This window comes from Panthera onca, chromosome B1 (genome assembly GCF_046562875.1).
Source record: "Panthera onca isolate mPanOnc1 chromosome B1, mPanOnc1 haplotype 2, whole genome shotgun sequence".
Taxonomy (NCBI): Eukaryota; Metazoa; Chordata; class Mammalia; order Carnivora; family Felidae; genus Panthera; species Panthera onca.
The window spans coordinates 158,271,544-158,293,963 of NC_138342.1; the positions used below are offsets into that span (position 1 = coordinate 158,271,544).

Here is a 22,420-nt window from a genome sequence, read left to right on the forward strand (position 1 = left end):
ATCTCACTGCTCGTGAGTTCAAGCCCCAAGTCAGGCTCTGTACTGGCAGTACTGAGCCTGCTTAGGATTTGCTCTTTCTGTCTCTCTGTCCCTCCCCTGCTTGCACTGTCTCTGTCTCTCTCAAAATAATTAAATAAACTTAAAAAAAAAAAAAAAAGTACAACCCAGATCATGTCGTTCCCTTGGCCATACTTCTCCCTCTGGCTCCATGGGAATTAACCGGCTCCTCTTACTTACCCTTATACCACAATGCTTTCTTTCACTCTCTCAAACACTGGGACTATGTTTCTTCTTCAAATATCCATGATTGTCCCTATTTCATAGCCTTTTGCCATTCGCTTTCCCTGGAAAACTCCCCCAGACCTCCAGGGGGCCAGCTCTTTCATGTCAACTTTAGTCCCTCCACATTTTTTGTTAGGTCTCTTTATAAAACTTAGTCTAAAACATGGATTTTGCTACCAAAAAAGTGAACAATTTGTGCTGACGTGGCGTCTTAGATCCTTCCTGTTCTGGCAAGATTGATTTAAGGGAAAGCAAAATACAGTGTTCCTTTCTTCCACTCAGTTGCTATATGGGGCCAAGCAGAAGACAGGGATGCTAGATGTTTGTGGTATATTCCAGTGTTTATGTGCTCCAGACACTGGCCACATCCTGTCCTGATCGACCTTCCCAGCCTCGGGGAGACCTGGAGTGGGAGAAGAATCGAAAAAGCTAACATTGCAGGTTAAAAAAATGTATTCTTCTCACTGTTAGGTTGGCTTTTTCTTTTTGACTCTCTTCCCCCTCCTTTTATTCCCCACCCCCATCTCAGCAGTACTAGTACTGAATTGTAATGAGATGGTGAGTATTGAAAGCTTAAGGTTACTTTTGGGTCATTTCTTTTTAACCTCATTGCTCATTCACATCCTTCTAATCTGTGGAGGGCTGCAGGGCACTGAGAAAGTCAGGAATGATTCTTCATGTCTTTGTTGTTCTTAAAACTCTGTCTGATCAGCCATGGAGTTCGTTTTGCATTAACTATAAGTGAACACTGGTGCGGCTTTGTGGGGCGGAGTGGCGTGGGGGTGTGTGGCTAAGCAACATCGTGGACAGGGAATCCGGACAGTAGAAAGATGAGCAGTGGGACCTTTCGTTACACTTCTTCAGAGCTGGGCATCCTAGTCTTCTCAATGATTCCTGGGACTGCACTATTTTTTTTTCCTCCATCAAAAGGACTTTGATTCAGTGTCTCTCTCTGTGTTCATCTAAGACTCAGTGTCCCCATTCGCAGAGCAAGTAGACCAGTCATACTCTCAAACCCATAAGATATGGAGCTTTATAGGTATGTTGTCCCTAGAGCATTCAGTGGAACATGATATAAAGATATAATGTGTGATTTATTAGCTTTATTTTAATTTAGTATTTTAAAAACAAGGGAGCACCGAGTGTCTATATTTTCACCTAATAACTTTTCCCTATTGAAGATTGTTAAGATCTGCTATTTAGGTCAAACTTCAGCTATCCTTTACATACTGATACAGCCAAATCAATATAATTGATACACAGAAGGTGCCTTTACCGGAACTTGGAGTCAAAGCCAACCTCAGAAAGCCTTCTATAGGCATGGTCCCTTGTATGGAGTCCTACCCATAGTCCTTTGCTGTGGGAAGCAGTGTTGGTCAGCCTGGGTGGCCATGCTGTGTACCTGTCACGTCCATGGGACCAAGAATGTACACCTGAGTTTGCTGCGTAGGAGTAAATCCAGTCTGAGAGACCCTCTCAAGAAGGATTAAAGTGATTATGTACTTCTAGATTCTTGCTTTTCTGTGTATGACTTGATCCTGAAGAAGAATCAGTTGTTGGCAGAGGCAACAGAAGAGGGCAAAGAAGCATGTTGTGGTGGCCCTGAGACATGAGAAGGCATGAGTGAGTGCAAGCAACAGATAAGTAGGGGCCATTAAGACAATAGACAGGAGGCAATTGATTAGGAGGGGCAGAAGTGACAGGCTGTCTGTGTGCTAGGAGGACTATGCAGTCACCCATTTAGTAGAATAACACTGGATCTCCACGTCCTCTCGCTGGGCCTTGTTAGGGTCTCTTTAAGACCTACTTGTCTGTGATGTTTACTCTTTCTCTCAAGCCTAGTCTGTGGTCTTTCTTGGTTTCCAGTCAGCCCTGGACTCAAAATTAACGTTCTTGTCCTTCTAATTTTCAGTAAATACTCAATTTTTGATGGAATCTGAATGAATTTTGCTTCCTTGTAAACAAAAGAGGCCAAATGCAATGGAATGTGTTGCATTGGGAATAGCTCAATAGAGAGCAAGTTAAATTAGTGCTCAAAGCATTTTGTAAAATCACAGCTGCTTCGCTCCACCATAATGTGTCTCTGTTGCCGAACGCTGCCTTCACAACACCACTGTTTGCCTGACAGACTGTGCCACTTGTTGTGCAAGGGGTCGTGACACACAATACTACTTATAAAGTGATTTATGGATAAAAGCAATTGGACATCAGAGGGATTGCAGAGCACAGGGAATCTAGCAAAGCCCCAGAGTTCTTCCGTGGCCCTGAAAAACAGCCTTGAGGAGTCTCTGCATGACAGGATCCCTGGCATCAGTCAAATGCCTTACTGTCCCAATCAAGAGAGCCTGCTCATTGCTTGGCACCGGGATGGGATCAGGGACAATGCAGAGAGGCCCATGGGACTCAACTATGGCCAGAGGGGTCACCCCTTTGCTATTGCTGCAAGCTTTCACTTGGCAGGAGGTAAGCCTACAGTATTCAACAATTTTAGGAAAGAGAAACGCACATGTGGAATTGGGCTTTGGTGCCAGTTGTCCCGCAAGGAGACACGGCGAAATCAGAACTAAAAGATCCACAGCAAAGACAAGAAGTGAAAGATAGGAACAGCCTGGCATCAGTATGGATCAGTGGTCAAGAAATGTGCAGAGTTCATTGATCTCAGTAAGGCAGAGGGCTTAAGACAGGCTGGCAAGGAAAGCCCATACAGAGGAAGGAATTGGCCTGACAGGAAGCCTTTTATATACTTCCTCTGGGAACTAGAGTTGGTAGCTGACTTCTCAGGCCATAAGCATCTAGGGCTGGAGGACTGAGGCAGAACCAAATGGGGGCACCGGGCCTTGACTTTCATTTTGCTGGCATCCATCTGTTCTGCACTTGGACCAGCTTTTTTATTCCAACAAATGATCTGTATTTGGCTAAGTTACAAATTCCTTTTATGTGTGACAAACAGGATTTGCTGTTCCTTCAGAAAAGTATGGGTGGGAAAGATTGAGAGCTGATTTGCATATTGGTGTTGCTGGACACTAATGGGACATCGTACTGTCCTCCTGAAATCTTAACAAATGACTAGGATTATGACTATTAAAAAAATGACTATGATTTTTCACTGCCTGATTTGGTTGGAATGAGTAAATTATTTTTATTTCATTGCATTAACTGCCAGAACATTGAATGAGCCGATAACTCCCTGGTGTTGCTGAGCCGCAAAGAACTATTATTCGGAATTGAATTTTTATTGATTTTCTTGTGCTACAATGACTTTTCTAACATAGTAGCATGAAAGGAAAATGAGAAAAAGGCCAAGTAGGGCATAGGGTGAGGAAGGGGAGGCTGCCGCTTCCCATGGCCTCACCCCGATGGACTACTTATTGGCAGGCACCGCTGACTCGGGGTGATCTTGTTGCCGATGAGATGATTTACAGGTTAGCCAAGCACCTGGCGTCATCACCTTGCCCTCCTCTTCCCTTCTTTGTTTCCAGTCGCTTTGGGCCTTGTTGGCATTCTGCTGTAGACACGAACAGGGCAGTGGGGTGAAGGAGGAGCAGAAGTAGAGAGGGTAATGTTCCACACCGGTCAGTGCTGATGTTTGTTAGCACCTTAACGCGTGCACACATGGGCGCACACACGGGCAGCATGAGTCAGTGTTACTTTAGCATCATTATAGTACCTTCATCTCTTCGTGGTTTTGCTTTTTCTAGTTATCTTGACTCCTGGAGACCTAGTTGTATATTAAGTTTATAATAGTCATTCACATGAGTTGAAATGGAAATGCGTTCACTCATTCAACAAATATTTATTGATGGCTCCTGTGTAGTCCAGACACTAGAGGCAAGGCGGTGAACAAAACAAATGAAAAATGTTGTCCTTGTGCACAGATTCCTATGAGTAAAATTAATATTTTAGAATTCACAAAAGATTGAAAAATAACAGTCCTTTTGGTCTCCTTAAAAAAAAAAAAGCTTATTTTGAGGCTTATTTTGAGAAAGACAGAGTGCAAGTGGGGGAGGGGCACAGAGAGAGAGGGAGAGGGAGAATCCTGAGCTGATTCTGCACTGCCAGAGCAGAGTCTGATGCGGGGCTCGAACCCACGAAGCCATGAGATCATGACCTGAGCTGAAACCAAGAGTCGGTTGCTTAACCGACTAAGCCACCCAGGTGCCCCACTTCCTTCTTTAACAGACCTGAGAGGAGTGAAACTTGCTACAATAAATGGAAACAAAATGGACTTCTTCCCTGGTTTCTGATCTAGTTTAGAGAATCTTGACAACTCCTAGGAAAGAGTGGCTTTTTTTGGACATTATTTTTTCTGGCTATAAAAATAATCCATGCTCATTATGGAAAGTTTAGAAAATGCAGAAACAAATGAAGTAGAGAATTAGTATACCCATATTCACCCTGTAGCAAGTCTTTGAAATGTTGAGTTTCTCCTCTGTAGGGCTTTTCCTATAGCATATATAGTAATCCCACACCAGTTGCTATTTTAGAATTTTAAAACCTTCAGTCTTGATGTGTATGTATGCAGTTTGGTTCAGTTCCCTTATACAAAGTAATGTGAAAATTATTATTTCTCTTCTTCCCAGAGACCCATGTGAGCATGATTGTAAGTGAGATCAGAAGGTGGAAATCTATTTATATTCCACCCTCTCAATATATATGAATAGAAGACCAAGTCTAATAAAAGAGTGTCCTTATGTGATGTGATAACTTCTGGAAAGAGAGGTAGCTAGGCAGGCATTTTGCAAGAGATTTGCAAGAAAGAAACAAGAGCATATGTATGCAAGAAGAATGTTCTAAGCCAGCAAAGCCCGATTGAAATAGTAAAAGTGGTACAGTGTGTATTATGTAGGCTGTGTGAGGCTCTACCTCTGTTTAGACCTATAACTTTTCTGAGGAACTTTCCTGGAATCACTCGATTAAGTTGGGTCCCACTGTGATAGATTTTTACTGAACTTACTACTTCTCTATCTCGTCACTCATGAATACACATTTTTAATGTTTGTTTATTCATTTGGAGAGAGAGCACATAAGCACGGGAGGGGCAGAGAGAGAGGGAGAGAGAAAGATTCGAAGGAGGCTCCACGCTGCTGGCACAGAGCCTGGCGTGGAGCTCAAACTCAGGAATGGTGAGGTCATGACCTGAGCCAAAATCAAGAGTTGGATGCTCAACTGACTTAGCCATCCAGGCGCCCCCATTAATCTTAATCTCTTGTTTAATGTCTGTTCTTCTTGTTAGCATGTATGCTGTGGGAGTATTGGGACGGTCTGTGTGAGGCTGACTAATGCACTCCACTGCCCATGGTCAACAGCATGAGTGAATGAAGGAAGCTGTTGCACATATACTGAAAACCTGAAGGCAAAGTAGGAGAAGGCCTGCCGACCAAAGCAGGTTTTTAATGCAGATGTACCTACTTTTATTTGGAAGTAGATGCATTCTATAAGAAATGTATTACATTTTGAGGAGGCCAGTTCTCACATATTAGAAAATATATATAAACGATAGACACCATTCACTCCATGCTCTTTTATCTTATGTAGCAATTTATTCAAACATTTACTTGCAATGTAAATATTCTTTGAGCTTTATAACGTCTGTGTAGTATTCCATTGTAGGAACGCACCAAAAGATATTAGCCATTCTTATATTATTGGACATTTAGATTGTTAGCAACTGTTCAGCATTATAAGTGGAGAATTGAGCAATGTCACCCTTCCACATTTTTCTAGGTAGCTGTGTAATCGTTTTCCTAGAAAATTTTAGAAATAGGTTGCTTGAATTATACAAATGAATCCTTTTAAATAATAACTTTATTGAGATATAATCCATAATACCCTGCAGCCAATGCATCTACTTAAAGTATACAATTTAATAGGTCTTTTAAAATTGTATTTATTTATTTATTTATTTACTTACTTACTTACTTACTTATTTATTTTTAGAGATAGGGAGCATAAGCAGGGGGAGAGGGGCAGAGTGAGCAAGAGAGAGAATCTTAAGCAGGTTCCATGCTCAGCGTGGAGTCCAACGCAGGGCTTGATTCCACCACCGTGGGATCGTGACTTGAGCCGAAGTCAATATTCAGATGCTCAACCGAGTCACACAGGCGCCCCTACAATTTGATAGTTTTTGGTACATTCTCAGAGTTGTGCAACCATGTTCAGAGTCTATTTTAGGACACTTCCATCATGCCGAAAAGTAAAACCGTTCCCATTAGCCGTAACATTCCCCTCGCCCCTTGCCCTGACACCTGCAGTGCTTGGCCATCACGAATCTTTCTGGCTGTATGGATTTGCCTCTTCAGGACATTTCATATACGTGGGATCATACGATATGTAGTCTTTTGTGTCTGGCCTCTTTTACCGAGCATATTCCTTTCAAAATTCATCTGTGTTGCAGAAAGTACTCCAGTATTTTATTTCTTTGTATTGTCAAATAATATCCCACGGTATGGGATTATTGTCAAATAGTATCCCACATGTTGTGCATTTATTCATTAGAAAGTGAACATGTAAATGAACTGTTAAAGTAATTTTGACACATCCCCTAGCTTGCCCTTCATGTTGACCCGTTTTCACACTATCTAGCAGTGTTTAAGACTATCTAGTTTTCCATCCTCTTTCCAACACTGGGAATTAGTACTTAAAGAAACTAATAAAACCAAGCCTCTTTGGAAAAGTTAAAGAGACATATTGATGCTTTTTAAATGGGCATTTCTTTCATGATTAGGGATATTGGCCTTATGATTGTCTCTATTAGTTGTTTCTCTCTTATGAATGTTGCCTAAATGCCCCTTTGCCATTTTGTTTTAGGGTATTTATCTTTTTTGTTTGTTGTAATAATGCCGTTTGTGTAATAAGGCTGTCCAGCCTCTGCCCATAATGTTGCTTGTAATGTTTGAGATTGAGGCCATTTTTTTTTCCTTCCAGGATTTTATTTAAATTCAAGTTTGTTAGCATATAGTGTAGTATTGGTTTTAGGAGTAGAATTCGGTGATTCATCATTTCCATATAACACCCCGTGTTCATCACAACAAGTGCCCTCCTTAATGCCCATCACTCATTTAGCCCCATTCCCTGCCCCCCTCCCCTCCAGCAACCCTCAGTTTGTTCTCTGTGGTTAATAGTCTCTTATGGTTTGCCTCCCTCTCTGTTTTTATCTTATTTGATTTTCCTTTCCTTCTCCTATGTTCATCTGTTTTGTTTCTTAAATTCCATATGAGTGAAATCGTGTGATATTTGTGTGTCTCTGTTACTTCACGTAGCATGATACCGTCTATCCATCCACATCTTTGCAGGTGGAAAGATTTCATTCTTTTCGATGGCTGAGTAATATTCAATTGTGTGTGTCTGTGTGTGTGTGCATATGTATGTATACATACCACACCTTCTTTGTCCATTCGTCAGTCGATGGACATTTGGGTTCTTTCCATTATTTGGCTATGTTGTTAGGGCTGCTATAAACTTTGGGGTGCACGTGCCCCTTCAAGATTGAAAGTTTTTAGTTTGACATGTCTACCAAACATTATCTACCAATCATTTCCTTAAGGATTCTTCTTTTAATTTTCTTTAGAAGGGCTTTCCCTATCCTAAGATCCAAATAAGTATCTTGTGACTGCTATGGTTTTATCATATATTAATTTATACTTTTCATTTGAGAGTCTTTGAAAAATTTTCCAGTTTATAATTAATATGTATATCTGATTTATGAAAAAGCCTCCTCCTTTTAATCATTGCAGCCTTATAATAGGATTTAGTAATTGTGACCTTTATTAAGCTGTGTTATGTACCCAGTGCTCTTAAGACGATTTTACACGTATTAGCATTTAATGCCCACAAAACTATATGTGATGAAAATTATTATCCGCATTTGGCAGATGAGGAACCTGAGGCAAAGAGAGATAAAAATACTTACCAAGTCAAGGTTCTAGTAGGTGGCAGACCCAGAATTCAAATGGATGCTCAGTCTCCAGCCCCACCTTCTTCAAAAGTGTGCAGTCTTACTAGTCGAGTTCTAGAACAAATGACCTAGGAGTTTAAATCCTTATCATTACTTAACATGCATGCTTATGAGGTGTTATGCATTTCTTTTTCCAGAGTTTTTGGATAATTACACGAATATTCCTTGCTATATCATAAAAAAGTTAGATTTGAACATTTTCAAGTGTGTTTTATTGCCCACTGCCAAATGTTTTGAAACCACAACTTCCAAATACTTACTAATTCATTACTTTGAGCCTCATTTTTAAAAAAGGTAATTGTTTTTTCAGGAAGGGGGTGCAGCTGATTAAAATCTCTCTTGTCTCTGCCGTGTCTGAGACTGTATTGTTGTTAGTTTGCTCATGTATAATAACTTGTTTGGGAAGAAAAATATAGTACCTGTGCTCTTTTGTTTTTTTTCTTTTCCTCAAAAATAAAAACATAGGGGTGCCTGGGTGGCTCAGTTGGTTAAGCATCCGACTTTGGCTCAGGTCATGATCTCATGGTTTGTGGGTTTGAGCCCCACATCCGGCTCTGTGGTGACAGCTCAGAGCCTGGATCCTGCTTCAGATTCTGTGTCTCCCTCTTTCTCTGCCCCTCTCCGACTCATGCTCTGTCTTTCTCTCTCTCTCTCTCTCAAAAATAAATAATAAACATTAAAAAAAAATAAATAGGTATGATTAATTATACCCTGGTATATGCTAATATAGGAAAAAGTTCTAATCCTAGCCTGATTTTTGTTTCATTGTCAATCACTTCTTTTTTAAAAAAAATATTTATGTAGCTTTATTGAGATATACCTAACCAATAACCTTGTGTAACTTACAATTTGCCATGATTTGGTATCCGTTTTTGTTGTGGAATGATTATCACAGTAAGGTTAGTCAACACATCCATCACCTCACATAGCTACATATTTTCTTTTTTTTTAAATTTACTCTCTCAGTAACTTTTAGGTAAACAGCACAATATTGTCAACTATATTCACCATGCTGTATGTTAGGTCCGCAGAACTTACTCATGTTTTCACTGGAAGTTGTACCCTTTGACCTCCATCCTTTCCCTCACTTGCCAGCTCCTGGCAACCACTAGTCTTCTCCTTGTTTGTGAGTTCAGCTTTTTTGTATTCTATATATAAGTGAGATCATACAGTATTTGTCTGACTTACTTCATTTAGCGTAATGCCCTCAAAGTCCTATCTGTGTTGTCTCAAATGGCAGGATTTGGTTCTTTATTTTTATTTTATTTTTTAAATGTTTGTTTGAGAGAGAGAGAGGGAGAAAGAGAGCATGAGCAGGGGAGGGGCAGAGAGAGGGAGAGAGAGAGACAATCCCCAGCAGGCTCCATGCTGTGAGCACAGAGCCCAATGCAGGGCTTGATCTCATGGTTGGTGAGAACTTGAGCTGAACCAAAATCAACAGTCAGATGCTTAACTGACTGAGCTACCTGGGTGCCCCTGTTTTTTTGTTTTTGTTTTTTAAGCTGAATAACACTCCATTTTGTGTGTGTGTATGTGTGTGCACATACACGTCTATGTAAACACACATGCACACACACACACACCCCACTCCATCCATTCATGCGTTGATGTACACTTAGGTTGTTTTCATGTTTTTCTGAATAATGTTGCAGTGAGCATAGGATACAGACATCTTTTCGAGATGGTGATTTTATTTCTTTTGAAATGGGTTTGCTGCATCTTATGGTTGTTCTATATTTAATCTGGGGTGGGGGGAGGAGTCTTCATATTGTTTTTCATAGTGGCTCCTCCAATTCACTGCCCCTCCACCAGTGCACAATGCTTCCCTTTTCTCCACATTGTCATCCACACTTATCTCTTGTCTTTTTGACGATAGCGATTCTAACAGGAGCAAGGTGGTATCTCCCTGTGGGTTGGATTTGCATTTATCTGATGATTAATGATGTTGAGCACCTTTTCAAGTACATGGTGGACATTTGTGTGTTGTCTTTGGAATAACGTTTATCTGGGTCCTTTCCCCATTTTTTTTTTAATGGATTGTTTGTTCTTTTGCTGTTGAGTTGAATGAATTCTTTGGATATTTTGAAGATTAGCCCCTTATTAGAAATATGGTTTGCAAATATTTCCTCCCATTCCATAAGTTGCCTTTCACTTTGTTGATCATTTCTTCTGCTGCACAAGAACTTTTTGACATAGTCCTAATTGTTTATTTTTGCTTTTGTTACTTGTGTTTTTTGTTGTCATGTCCAAAAAGTTGTTGTCAAGGCCAGTGTCAAGAAGCTTTTTCCCTAGAGTTTCTTTTAGTCGTTTTATGGTTTCAGGTCATACAATTAGGTCTTTAATACATCTTGAGTTAATTTTTGTGTTACAAGGTAGGGGTCCAAGGTAATTCTTTTGCATGTGGTTTTCCAGTTTTCCCACCACCATTTATTGAAGAGATACCCTTTCCTCATTTAGAATAATTGTAAACCTGTCAAATATTAGATATCTGTATATGTGAGGTTTTATTTCTGGGGTCTCCATTCTGCCCCACTGATCCATGTGTCTGTTTCTATGCTGATAATGTATTGTTTTGGTTACTGTAGCTGTGTAGTGTAGTTTGAAATCAGGAAGTATGATGCCTCTAGCTTTGTTCTTTTTTTTTTTATTATTTCAAGGTTGCTTTGGGCCTTCAATGTCTTTTGTGGTTCCCTGTGAATTATAGGATTGTGTTTTCTATTTCATTAAATAATGCCACTGGAATTTGTATAGAGATTGCATTGAATCCATTGATGACTTTGGATAGTATAGAAATGTTAACAATATTAATTATTCTAGTCCATGAAATTGTTAGTTACATCAGTTTGTTTACTCCTGAGATACTTATAAAATTATGTTTCTAATTTTCTTAATTTTGTTAAAATTCAAAATTTTTAACTATGACATATTTAGGATCTTTTTTTTTTCTTTCTAATACTATTTTGCCTTGTATCCAGTGAGCTCTTTTGCAAACTCAAGTCCTTTTTCACCTCAGAGAAGAATTATTATCATTCTTAAATAGGTTATCATTTATTTTCTTTCTTGTTTCTTTCTAAAATTCCTATTCTATTTAATACTACATTTCTCTATCTCAACATTATCTTTTGTTATTTATTTTGTTCTTTTGCTGGAAAATTTATTATCATTTTATAATTTTCCTCTTAGCACATGCATTCAACATATATTTGTTAAGGACATGCTCTATATCGGGTGTTCAGTAGCCCTGAGAGTATGAGGGCAACCATCTCAGATATAAAGCCCCCCCTTTATAGAAATGAGGAGAACAGTGAGGAGTAAGAAATTTTAAGAGCCCTACTAGAGGAAGCCTCATAAACTGGGTTTTGTTGGTTACATAGCTGTTGTCTCTTGCCTCTAAGGCCACTGGTATATAGTTTGTAAAGCTGGAGCAGGTACCTCTTTGCCAGATCCTGGCTCCCTGTAAGGCTCCACCGGTAGGGGGCGGGGGAGGAGACTAAACAGTAGAAGAGGGAGGAAGTCTACTTGTTAATTTTCTGTCCCTGTCAGCATCACCCTAGTAGAGTTTCTTCATCCTGGAAGTGGCAGTTGCTTCTTGTTTCCAGCTTATTATTTTGTTTCAAGTACTAACAGAACCAGCTTTGTTAGGACCCACAGAGATTCCAGCACCAGACTGATGGACAGTCTTTCTTCAGAGGTCTTGGTCTTGATTTCTTAAATCCCTCTTCCACGTTCCTGAGGTGCCAGCACCCATGCCCAGTGCTTCACAGCTCTGTAACCCCAACCTCTTCTTTTGGTCTCCTCCAACCCCTCTGCTTTTTTCCTTTTCCTGCCTGGATCCTGACTGGATCCTCACTAGTTTAGTTTTCTGCAATATTCAGGATGCTGTTTACGGTCTCCATGGTATGTATATTTCTAATTCAGCACTTATGTTGTTTTTTTCTTCCCCCTGCATAGTGGCAGTTTTCTTGATCTCAGATGTTATCCTATTTATAACTCCCTACTCTAGATTCTCAGTTGCTATTTCGTTTTGACTTTAAAAAGCTCAAATTAGAAGTTCTATAAAAATGTCTCTTGTTTCTTGTCTTAGAGGAAGCCATTGAATCTCATTTCTATGGTTTGCCTCCTTTATTTGTAGAGTTCTTTTTATATGGCTGGGGATATTTTCTCTACTACTGGAAGTTGCATGGGTTCCTATCTAAATCTTTCAAGCCTCAGAACTAACATAGGTGATCAAAGTATGTAACTTTGCCAATTAAGAAACTAATCAGGTTAGATGACCTGTGGTGGGAATCAGAGGTAGAGCTGGAAGCATGTACCTCTGTGTCTAAGGGTTTATTTCCATGACTTTTAGTATATTTCATAGCCAGCTGGAATTTGGTCTGTTTTCTCTCCTTAGGAGTCAGAAATACCAAAGTTCTACCATTAGCCTCAGGTATGGGGCAGGACTCGGTGATGCTTGTGTTTCTTACTTGGTGTGCTATCTGGTGTGTGGCTGGCTGCTTGTTATGAGCTGGATCCTGATACATGACATCATACTTTTCCCCTGACCCCCTACTCCATCGCTGATTTGCCTTTCATCTTTGTCTCTCCTTACTGAGGAGTATTAATATGCTTCTGGCTGGAACCCTGCCAGTGAGTCCCAATGTCACTTGGGGAGAAGCAAGAGGTTGGGTAGGTCCCTCCTGTAGTTTGATCCTGGCTGGATGAGACCCACTAGGTGTTTCTTCTTTATAGACATTACCCTTTCCTACATCCCAGTGGGAATGCAGGGCTTCCTTTTTTAGCTGCATGTTTACCTATTTTATGGAGCTGTTGGGAATGGGGAAGTATATTGGATGTTTTCCTCCCAACTTTCCTTTCACCTGCCAGTGTATTAGAGTAGTGGAGTGAGGAGCTAACCATAAACTATGCGTTTGGTTACCATTTCCATTTCTCCTGAGCAAAGAAAGGAAATAGAGCTGGAAGACAAAACAGAAAGTCCCACTCTCTGTTTTATGTGCTTCGTCTGGTTGAATACAGATTATGTGGTGTTGTCAAAGCAGCAACCATTATTCAGCAGCACCAAGGGAGGCTTCATTTGGAAAACAAAGCAATCAAGAAAAACAAAATGGCAAACAAACCAAACAAAAATAGCCACAAAAACTCAACCCTTTCCTTTAGCAAACTGAGTGTTCACAAAACTCCTGTTGAAGTCATGCTCACACTCTGTGCTACACTGGTTTCAGTCCAGTCCTGATGAGTGAATGAATCAGAAGGAGGAAGGATTTTTGACTCACAGCTCCCCTGGGGGAAAGCAAAGGAAACTTTGTGGTCAAATCGTGCAGGAAACTGGAGATTTTTCACTCTAGGGTTTATTCACAGTTCTTCACTCATGGTTTTATCAGCAGTCAGGTGACCCTTATCACACTTGCAGTCAGAAATTCTGAATCAGACTCTTAAATACAGTAAACAAACTGAGGGTGAATTAAAAAAAAAAAAGAAAGAAAAATAATAAAAAAAAAGAAATTCTGAATCATAAGTGCTATGGCAGTTTATGGATCTGGAATAGAAGGAATCTGGCTTCATGATTTGGGGGGCAGGAGAGAAATGAGAAGAAGGATGTGCCCCCTGCCTGCAATGCAAGTCCTTTTAAGATCTGTTGCCTCGTATATACTCATGAAGATCCCTGAATATATAGCACTACTGACAAAAGGCGTCAGTTGCTTCTGGGAGGGAAAACATTAAGACTAGAATTGGGAAGAAAGTGAATACATGGATGGTTCTGCTTGTTATTCATCCAGTGTTTCTGACTTGCTAAAAGCAAGTTTAATGTATTTATACAATTTGTAAAGATGTAACTGATTCTGGAGCTCTTGCTCTTTACAGGGAACATATTTCATGTTAGTGTAAGCACTAAAGAAAATTAAATCAATAAATCCACAGCCTGTAATTTGAGATACTCAATTGAAGAAAAATACATTGTCTGGGAGGGAGGGGGAACCGTTCACATCGAGAAAGACTTGTAAAAGCCGCCTTTGTTTTACTAGTGCAGGATTTCAGGTGATGGCAGGAGTTAAGCCTGTGCTGTAAAATCATCAGTGCTTTGTGACACCTCGCAACAAGTGGAGACCCGCTCACACTTTGGTTCTTGAAGCAAGCGCTCAACTGGAAAGCCACTCAAGCCATGCTTTCTCTCTGAACTCTCTGGGTCCTTCTCCCTAAGAAAGTTTTTGCTGGCTATAGCAGGCAGAGACCGGATGTCAGGAAGCTCTGTGCAGTTTTTCCCCCTCGCTGGCATCGATGTTCTCCATGACCACTGGCAAACCAATTAACCTCCCCGGGCATCACCCTTCCATGTGTAAAAGGTTAATAGTGCAGCTTGTTTGCAAAGTGCCTCGAGCCTTCCATGAAGGGCAGCATTGCTGTTTGACTGGAGGGCATTGTATTTTTTAATTATATGTTTGGTTGGATGGGTTATAGATTTCGTGGTGGTTGAATGTTGCCCCATTCTCCCTGGTTACACATAAAGACTAATAGGTAATCTCACTCTATTACCATCTTCTAGAGCCCCCTAGAGGGTTAAGGAAAAGGCAGAGGTTACAGATTAATAATGCATTCTTTAGTTAATAAAAAAAAATCATGTGCATCTCAACTGCACAATTATGGCTGTGGATGGCAACTTATTAGGTCAAGTGTGTCATCAGATGCTAAGCAGATTATGTTGGCAAAGACTCAGGAAATGAGTTGTTTTTTGTTTGTTTTCTCTCTGCGCCCCAGTAAACCTTTCCTCCTTCACGGCAGCATGGAGCATAGGAAGTTCTGTTATGGTTTATTTCAAATATTTGGGAAAACGATTTTCTCATGTCTGGAACTCCTAAAAACGGTGACTCTCTGTGTCGACCCAGTTTGCGACATTAAGCTCACTATTTTATTGTATTTGGACCACATGTGAAGAATATTGGCCCTAGAGCAAATTGTCCTATACCTCACACTTTTGTTGTTGTTGTTGTTTGTTTGTTTGTTTTGCAGATTTAAGGAAAAACTTCGAACAAGATCCACAGGGAAGGGAGGTGCCCATTGAAGGCATGATAGTGCTGCATTGCCGGCCACCCGAGGGAGTCCCTGCTGCTGAGGTAAGACACCAGCCCTGGTCCCAGGAGGGAGAACAGAGTCCTCTGTGGTCATAAGTGAAGTGAAAGAGTCTGTCTGGCATTCTTGCTCTCTGGACCCAGTTGCTAAAGGTGAAGATACTGCGAAGGAAGTAAGTTGGAAGAGGAGGTTGTCTCTCGCCTACTTTGTTGTTGACACAAAGCTCTTGTGAGGTAGCCTGAGTAGGATTTTGGTCTGTGTTCTTGATTTCAGTGACCTCGGATCTCACAGGTGGCATCCTCTGTGTCCTCAGTCAGTCGCCTGGGACACTCTGACATGCACCTTGGGTCATGGCTCAACCTGTCACGTGAAAAAGTGCCCAGGGAAGGACATGACCCTAGTGCCACAAGTTTCACTAATGTTTGTACTCAGTCTCTGTTTACTTACGGAACAAACATCCACTGAGCGTTTATTATGCTGTAGGCACTGTGCTGGGCATGGGGAATATAAAAAGTGATGAAGCCGCAGGTCTCCTTCACGGTGGGAGTCTAGAGTCCAGAGTCACTCTTGGTTTTTGCCCTTGCATGTTTTCTAGGACTTCTCCTATACTATTAGAATCTAATTGTCAATGATGACACATTGTGGTCATGGCAAAGGCTTCCTAAACCTTTCAGGCCCTCTTAAAAGATGTTCTCATAGATGAGTAATACAGTCATGAAGGTGATACTGAGGGTGAAGGGGGGAAGTACAAGGAAAGCTTAATAGAATGATAAGTTTATAAATGAAGGCCCGAGTTGAGCAGTAGATAGTTCAGTTGTGTATCTTCTGTGGGAAGCTAGGAAAATGTCTTTAGAGCTGTGGTTTGTTTATTCACTGAGAGGTAGAGATTTAACAAAAAAGAAGAAGAAGCCTTTACCTCACATTTTCGCTAAAATTGCTGTGGGATTTTGTAATTGGAAGGACAAAGGAATCGAGAAAATAAAAGGGAGCGGAAAAACACACACACTTGCATGTTTAGACAGAAAGCATGCTGGGTGGGCACTATTGAAAGCTCAAGTGGTTCACAGAAATGAAGCAAACGGACTTGAAAATTAAAGTGAACATTCCATGCATGATAGGAAATGATTAGAAAGGAAAATGCTTATTTTTAGATTGTTATTTAATGTGAAACAGGAAGGTTTTTGGTCCTTCTCTTGCTACCTTTCCGTTTCTTGCAGAGTGTGCTGTAGTTTCCAGAGCAGGGTGAGAGGCCGCAGGGCGTTCAGTGCACAGGGGAACGCATCACTCTCATTCAGGACACCCTACTGCTCTCAGGAGTCTAGCGTGGGCGTCAGCAGTTTGCTATAAGCACCACCTACCTCTCAAAATCCTGATTTACAAATGTCCATGTGGGGGGTGCCTGGCTGGCTCAGTCAGTTAAGTCAGTCAACTCGGGTCATGATCTCAAGGTTTGTGAGTTTGAGCCCCATGTCAGTCTCTGTGCTAACAGCTTGGAGCCTGGAGCCTGCTTGGATTCTCTCTGCACCTCCGCTGCTCTCACCCTCCCCTTCCTCTCAAAAATAAATAAACCTTAAAAACAAACAACCAGCCAACCAGCCAAACAAAAAAAAACAAATGTCTGTGTGGACAGGAAATCTTGGCGGGGGGGGGGGGGTGATCCCTGTTCAGCTCCCTACACCTTCCTATTCTCCCTTTGACAACAAATGACACTTTATTTTAATCATGTTTATGTTATTAGGAATAAATCTCAGAGCCAGGCTGGCTGATATTAAATGAGGGCCATCCCAAGGAGTAAGCCAGGGCTACAGGATGGTTGAAAAGAGACATTCTGAGCTGAGAATGAGGGAGAGCTGTGTTTTCTACATTTTGTGTTATAGGATGGATCTGGAGAGTGTTTCGGCTACATTGTGGGTTAATGGGCTATTATGGAGCCCTGATAAGCATTTATAGCATCATCTTAATGCAAGAAAGCATCTCAAATCCAAACACCAGGGTTTCCTTGGAATTTATGTGTTGGTTACTACCTATATCTGCACACCAGTATTTACAGCTCTCTTAGTGTGTGCAATAGCTTACATGGTTGGTATTACCATCGACATCTGTGTTTTTGCTGATGGGCGGGCAGAATGACAGAAGAAATCAAAAAGGGTAGAGAAGGAAAGGGAAAATGTACATACCCTTCCCCTGTCAGGGTCTCCCATGATGAAGATGTCTGCAGTGCCCGTCATGCGGTCTCCAGGTCTGCAAGAGTGCACCACTGTGCTTTCTGACTTCACAGTCAAGTGAGGATCCTGTAGTTAGCTAATGACTCTCCAGGGTGGCAGTGATAGGAACTGTGTTTGGAAATTGATCAGTGATGTAATTGTCACTGTGAGACACCTTCCATTATCTTCCTTGCGCGGGAATGTTCCTCCCTCTCCACCACGTGGTTCCCTTGCTGCCCACCTCCTGTGGGGCCATGGGGTCATCACTGGAAGGGGTTGTGGCTAGCAGGGCCACTGGTATCTCAGTGGGTTTTGCCCTGCAGTGGCCTAGGAGGTCTCCTCCTTGACACATCGAGAGGCATCTTGGGGGCAGGTCCAAGTTGTGTTTTCCTAAGACATGTACAATTGTCTTCTCTCTGTAAGGTAGAACTTCCCTGGCAACTAATTCATCTGTTGACCACAGAAGGTGGTTTGTGTAAGCTCAGGAAGAGCTACCCTTTATAGAATGTCCCCATGTGCCAGGTTCTGTGTTAAGTGCCTTCGCTATTGTTTCTCTTGTTTTTATGTTTATTTATTTATTTTTGAGAGAGAAAGAGAGGCAGAGAGAGACGTAGACTGAGAATCCAAGCAGGCTCCACACTTTCAGCGAGGAGCCCGACATGGAGCTCGAACTCCTGAACTGTGAGGTCATGATCTGAGCCGAAATCAAGAGTTGGACACTTAATAGACTGAGCCACCCAGGACTCCCTTCTCTATGTCATTTCACTTGATTTGCAAGTGAGATGGTAGAAGGTTACAGGTATTTTCATGTCCATCTTATAGGAACTTGTCCAAGCTCTTGGATCACTAGAAAGTTATTCTAACCTTAAAGCTCAGATCATTTTTTCTTCTCTAATATTTTGTTTTGTTTTGTTTTTAATGAGACTCTGGGTTCATTTAGTTTTCCCCAAGCTTTTTGAAGCTTGAGAGCCCAGAGGCCAGTGGTAACATATCTGTTTGCTATGCTCCGGACCTTCCACCATTAGAAATAGAGATTAAAATTTCTTCTAGCTAATATGCCAATCCTAAACCTTCTGTAAATTCTTTGTTCTTTTGTTTCAAATAAGTAATCTGCTGGCAAAACGACGAATAGAGCAGTGATAAAAATAGAGGTGTTGGGAGCTCAGGAGGACGAGGAGCCTGGAGTGGGGCATGTCTAGAACCTCTGTGCTCCCAAGGGCCAGGAGCCTGGGTTTGATGCTGTCCTAGGTGATAGGAAGGTACAGGATTTCCAGAGTTACAAGAAGGAGGCCATGGAGAAGAAAAGGAGACATATGAAAGGGGAGACAAGAGACCCCAGGGTGATCTCTACCCTTACTACAATTTTTCCTACATCTGGCTGTAGCCATGACAGAGCTCATTGTCCTGAAGGGTCAAACACTGACTAGCACTTCCCAATGCTGTGACTGATAGCAATTTACTAGCCACCCTGAACCTCCGATTCCTCATCTGGAAATAGGAATGATATTTTCCTTGTAGGATTGCTGGGAGACAAAGAAGGGGGGGTGTGGGGAAACAAGAACATTCAAAACAGTCTTTAGTATCAAATAGTAGAGATTATTGTGGTTTATCTTCTTCCTTTTTAGCCTAGTCTTTCATAAAGCTTCACAAACCTTTAATTCTCAGCAAAGATGGAGGGCAGCCTGGTGGTCGGAGAACCAGATTAAAACAGAGACTCTTGTGATATCTGACGCATTTTCAACCCTATGAAAAAACAGTGTGCTTCTCAGACCATCCCTCCTCACCCCAGACTGTACGTGAGCTCTGCCCCTCCAGCCTGGGCCCCCTGTTCTTCCTTCACAAGCTCATCCAAGGACAAAGACCCTTATCAAAAGCTCTCTGCTTCCCTCTCTTTTAATCTGTCACATGGAAGAAATAAATGGTTATTGACAGAAGCTGGTGAGTATCTGTGTTTCTGTACCTTGCTTACCCCATTGAAGAGTCTTATGAATGGTAGTCGCAGGAGTAGTAAATACACTTTCTCAAAAGTAGCATATGAATTTGAAGATTCTTACCAGACTCGTTTGCATGCTGGTTTGGATGAAATAACAGGTCACACACTCTTTCCAAAATACCTACGGTTTGAACAGATGATAACTGAACCTTTCCTAAACTCCACGAGCTCCTATTGCTGGATGTATTAGAGCATTTTGTCACTGCAGTTACTGTTAACCTTAGCCTTGGGACAGTTCTAACTAAAGATAGCAACTTTAGTGTTTGACACTTGTTGTTTAGCTAAAACCAATTGGCTCTTTTCAAAACAATTCATTATCCCACACTGCACTTTTTTATATTCCCCAATTAAATGGAAAATCTATCTTTCATAAAAGTTAGAAATTATGTCCAATGAAAATCCGACATTTTAATGGTTTTCCACAGATTAAAATTGTAGAGTTCTCAATAAACCCTGATTTACTGATGTTGTCCATAAAATGGTTATTGCTGTTAATAAAGCCTGTAAATCTTAACAGGTTATATTTGCCTTGGACAATAAAACTTGCCATAAAGGCTTAGTGTCTAAGGCTAATTCTGCTCACATCAAGGTAAACAGCCTACTCAAAATAATTCAATGTCTTTGAGAGTTAAGGCCCCAAAGCTAAGCGACTGACAGATTCCAGCCTTGAGCCATTGCCTGCCAGGCACTGTTCTTGTTTTAATCTCACTGAGGAGTCATGACCTGCTGGAATTAGAAAACTTAAGAAGGTCAGAGGCCTTAGTCAATGCACTGTGGGTAAGGAGAAGGTTCCCTTCTTTCTGAGGGACACCAAATCAGTTCTGTCATTGACTGATCACTTGGTTGGAATGCTTGTATAGCAAGGGGAGGTTCCAAGAGTGGAGTGAAGGGATGTATTTTCTGTTTCATAAAGTGTGTCATGCAAGTATTAGAAGCCATATTATTGTTGAGGGTTGTTGTGAGGGGGGCGGGGAATAAGGACAGGAGTTTGGGGGAAAGGGATCCTTTCAGATGCCCAGGTGGAAATCAAGTTGTTTGAGAAGCTTTAATTTTGGTACACTTGGTGGACCATTTGACATGCTTTCTAATGTTTGTGGAATTTTGTGTGTGTGTGTGTGTGTCCCTTTTCTAAGGTAAAAGCCAAAAAAAAAAAAAAAAAAAAAAAGATTGTCTAGTCTTTGTGATTAAGCCCTATTAGCCTGGCGTTCTTACATAGATGGGGTGGAGAAGTGAGCAGTGTCATGATTTTTGAACTGACAGGGTATTGACAAGTGACTGTCCCTTTCCCTATGGTGTGGTTGAACATTGTCCCTGGCTGCTTGCCAGTCTGGCCTGGCTCTTTGATCTTCCTGGAGGTTTTGGGTACTACTAATATTTTTTAATAAAGTCCTTTCCTGCATGAACAAGCCAGAGCAGGGTTTATTATTTGCATTCAAGAATCCCCACATGCATCCACCATGTCTTACTACTTTAAGAATGCCTTTGAACAATACCTCAAAGTGGCCTTTGGAACAAAGCAAGTCACTATGAAGTGACATTATGGAATGTTGATATGTTTTTTCTTTGCCTGTAGAACAAGGAGGGGCACTAGAAAACCCTAAGGCCCCTTTCATATCTCTAATTATCGTTGATGTATAAACAGTAGAATCCGCCTGCTATCTATGGCTTGTTTTAATAATTCTGCCCAGACTGGTGCCAGACAGTTTTTTAAGTCAGAAGCCCTTTGCCCCTTATCCCCAGTGAGGGTATTCTTAATGAAAGGTTCATTTGTTTCGAATGTGTTCATTGGCATAAAACCCAGGAGAGAATCTTATGACATTGAACTGTTTAATACAAGAATCACTAGACTATTGTGTTTAACCTCAATCAAACAGACTATGAAATGAGAACTTTATTTTAAAAATAAGACTCTTAATAATTCACAAGAGAAATGTTAAGTGAGGTGCCCAAGTTCTGAAGCAGTGGACCTCAGGTATAAATAATTGATCTAATTTGGTGCAGCCAAAGCGGAGAGAATGTCTAATAGTCCAGATAAACTTTGCTTTGAGGAGACTGACAATGAGGACCTTTGCAGAAAGCCACATTTGATTAGAATGTATAATATTGTAATAGAAACCTAATGGACTCTTAAGAAAAGAGAATGTTGAATTGGTTAAATACTAGTAATTAAGTGCCAGTAAATTACTTCTCTGAAAACATTTCTACCAAAAAAAAAAAAAAAAAAAAAAAGAATCGCTATCGTAGGAGAGATGGGAAAATGAAGTTAATGTAAGTTATTTAAAAAGTGAGTTTCAGCCCAAATACCCTCATCATTAATACTGGTCCTTAAGTAAATCTTATCAATGTACTGACTTTCACCTTATCCTTATCTGGGAAGCTCTCTTTCCTTACTGAGGATGAAAATGATAGAAGATATCTGAAGCTTCTGATTTATATTTATTTTCTTTTCTCTTCTTGTTTTCTATTCCTTGGTGGATAGAACATGGAAGTTAGAATTACATTGCTCAAAGCCAAGGACAGGGACCCAAGATGAGATTACAAAAGTTGCTTAGCTGCTTTTTTTTTCCCCCCTCTTCGTCTCCCATGTTATCTCTACACATTCAGTGTTTTTCATTCCAAGCACTAGTCTCTGTTATTTCCAGTCCTATCTCTGTGTCTCCCCGATTTCCCCTTGCCTGGAATGCTCTTGACCTCCAACATCTACCTGTGGCATGCACCGTCTGGGAGTATCCGTTTTCACCCAGCCCGTTTCCCCACTTCTCCCTTGGCCACCCCAGCTGACCCTGGTCTCTCTTTCTTAGAGACCCCTAATCTAATTGGTGTGGACTGCTCAGGGAAGGATGGCATTTTCTCCCTCCCCTGAAGACTTTCATAGCACATTGCTTGGAATGTTTTGTTTTGTTCTTCTCCCATCTTGTGTTT

At 41.0% G+C, this 22,420-nt stretch overlaps 1 protein-coding gene across 9 annotated transcripts in view; it reads left to right on the forward strand.

Moving 5' to 3' along the window:
- Positions 1 to 22,420, forward strand: part of UNC5D (unc-5 netrin receptor D) — a 554,978-nt gene that overhangs the window by 342,042 nt on the left and 190,516 nt on the right. For all 9 annotated transcript variants that reach the window (XM_060653615.3, XM_060653618.3, XM_060653617.3 and 6 more), the window contains exon 4: positions 15,242 to 15,345. In XM_060653615.3, the coding sequence (XP_060509598.1) occupies positions 15,242 to 15,345 (104 nt within the window). The remainder of the gene's footprint in view (positions 1 to 15,241; positions 15,346 to 22,420) is intronic.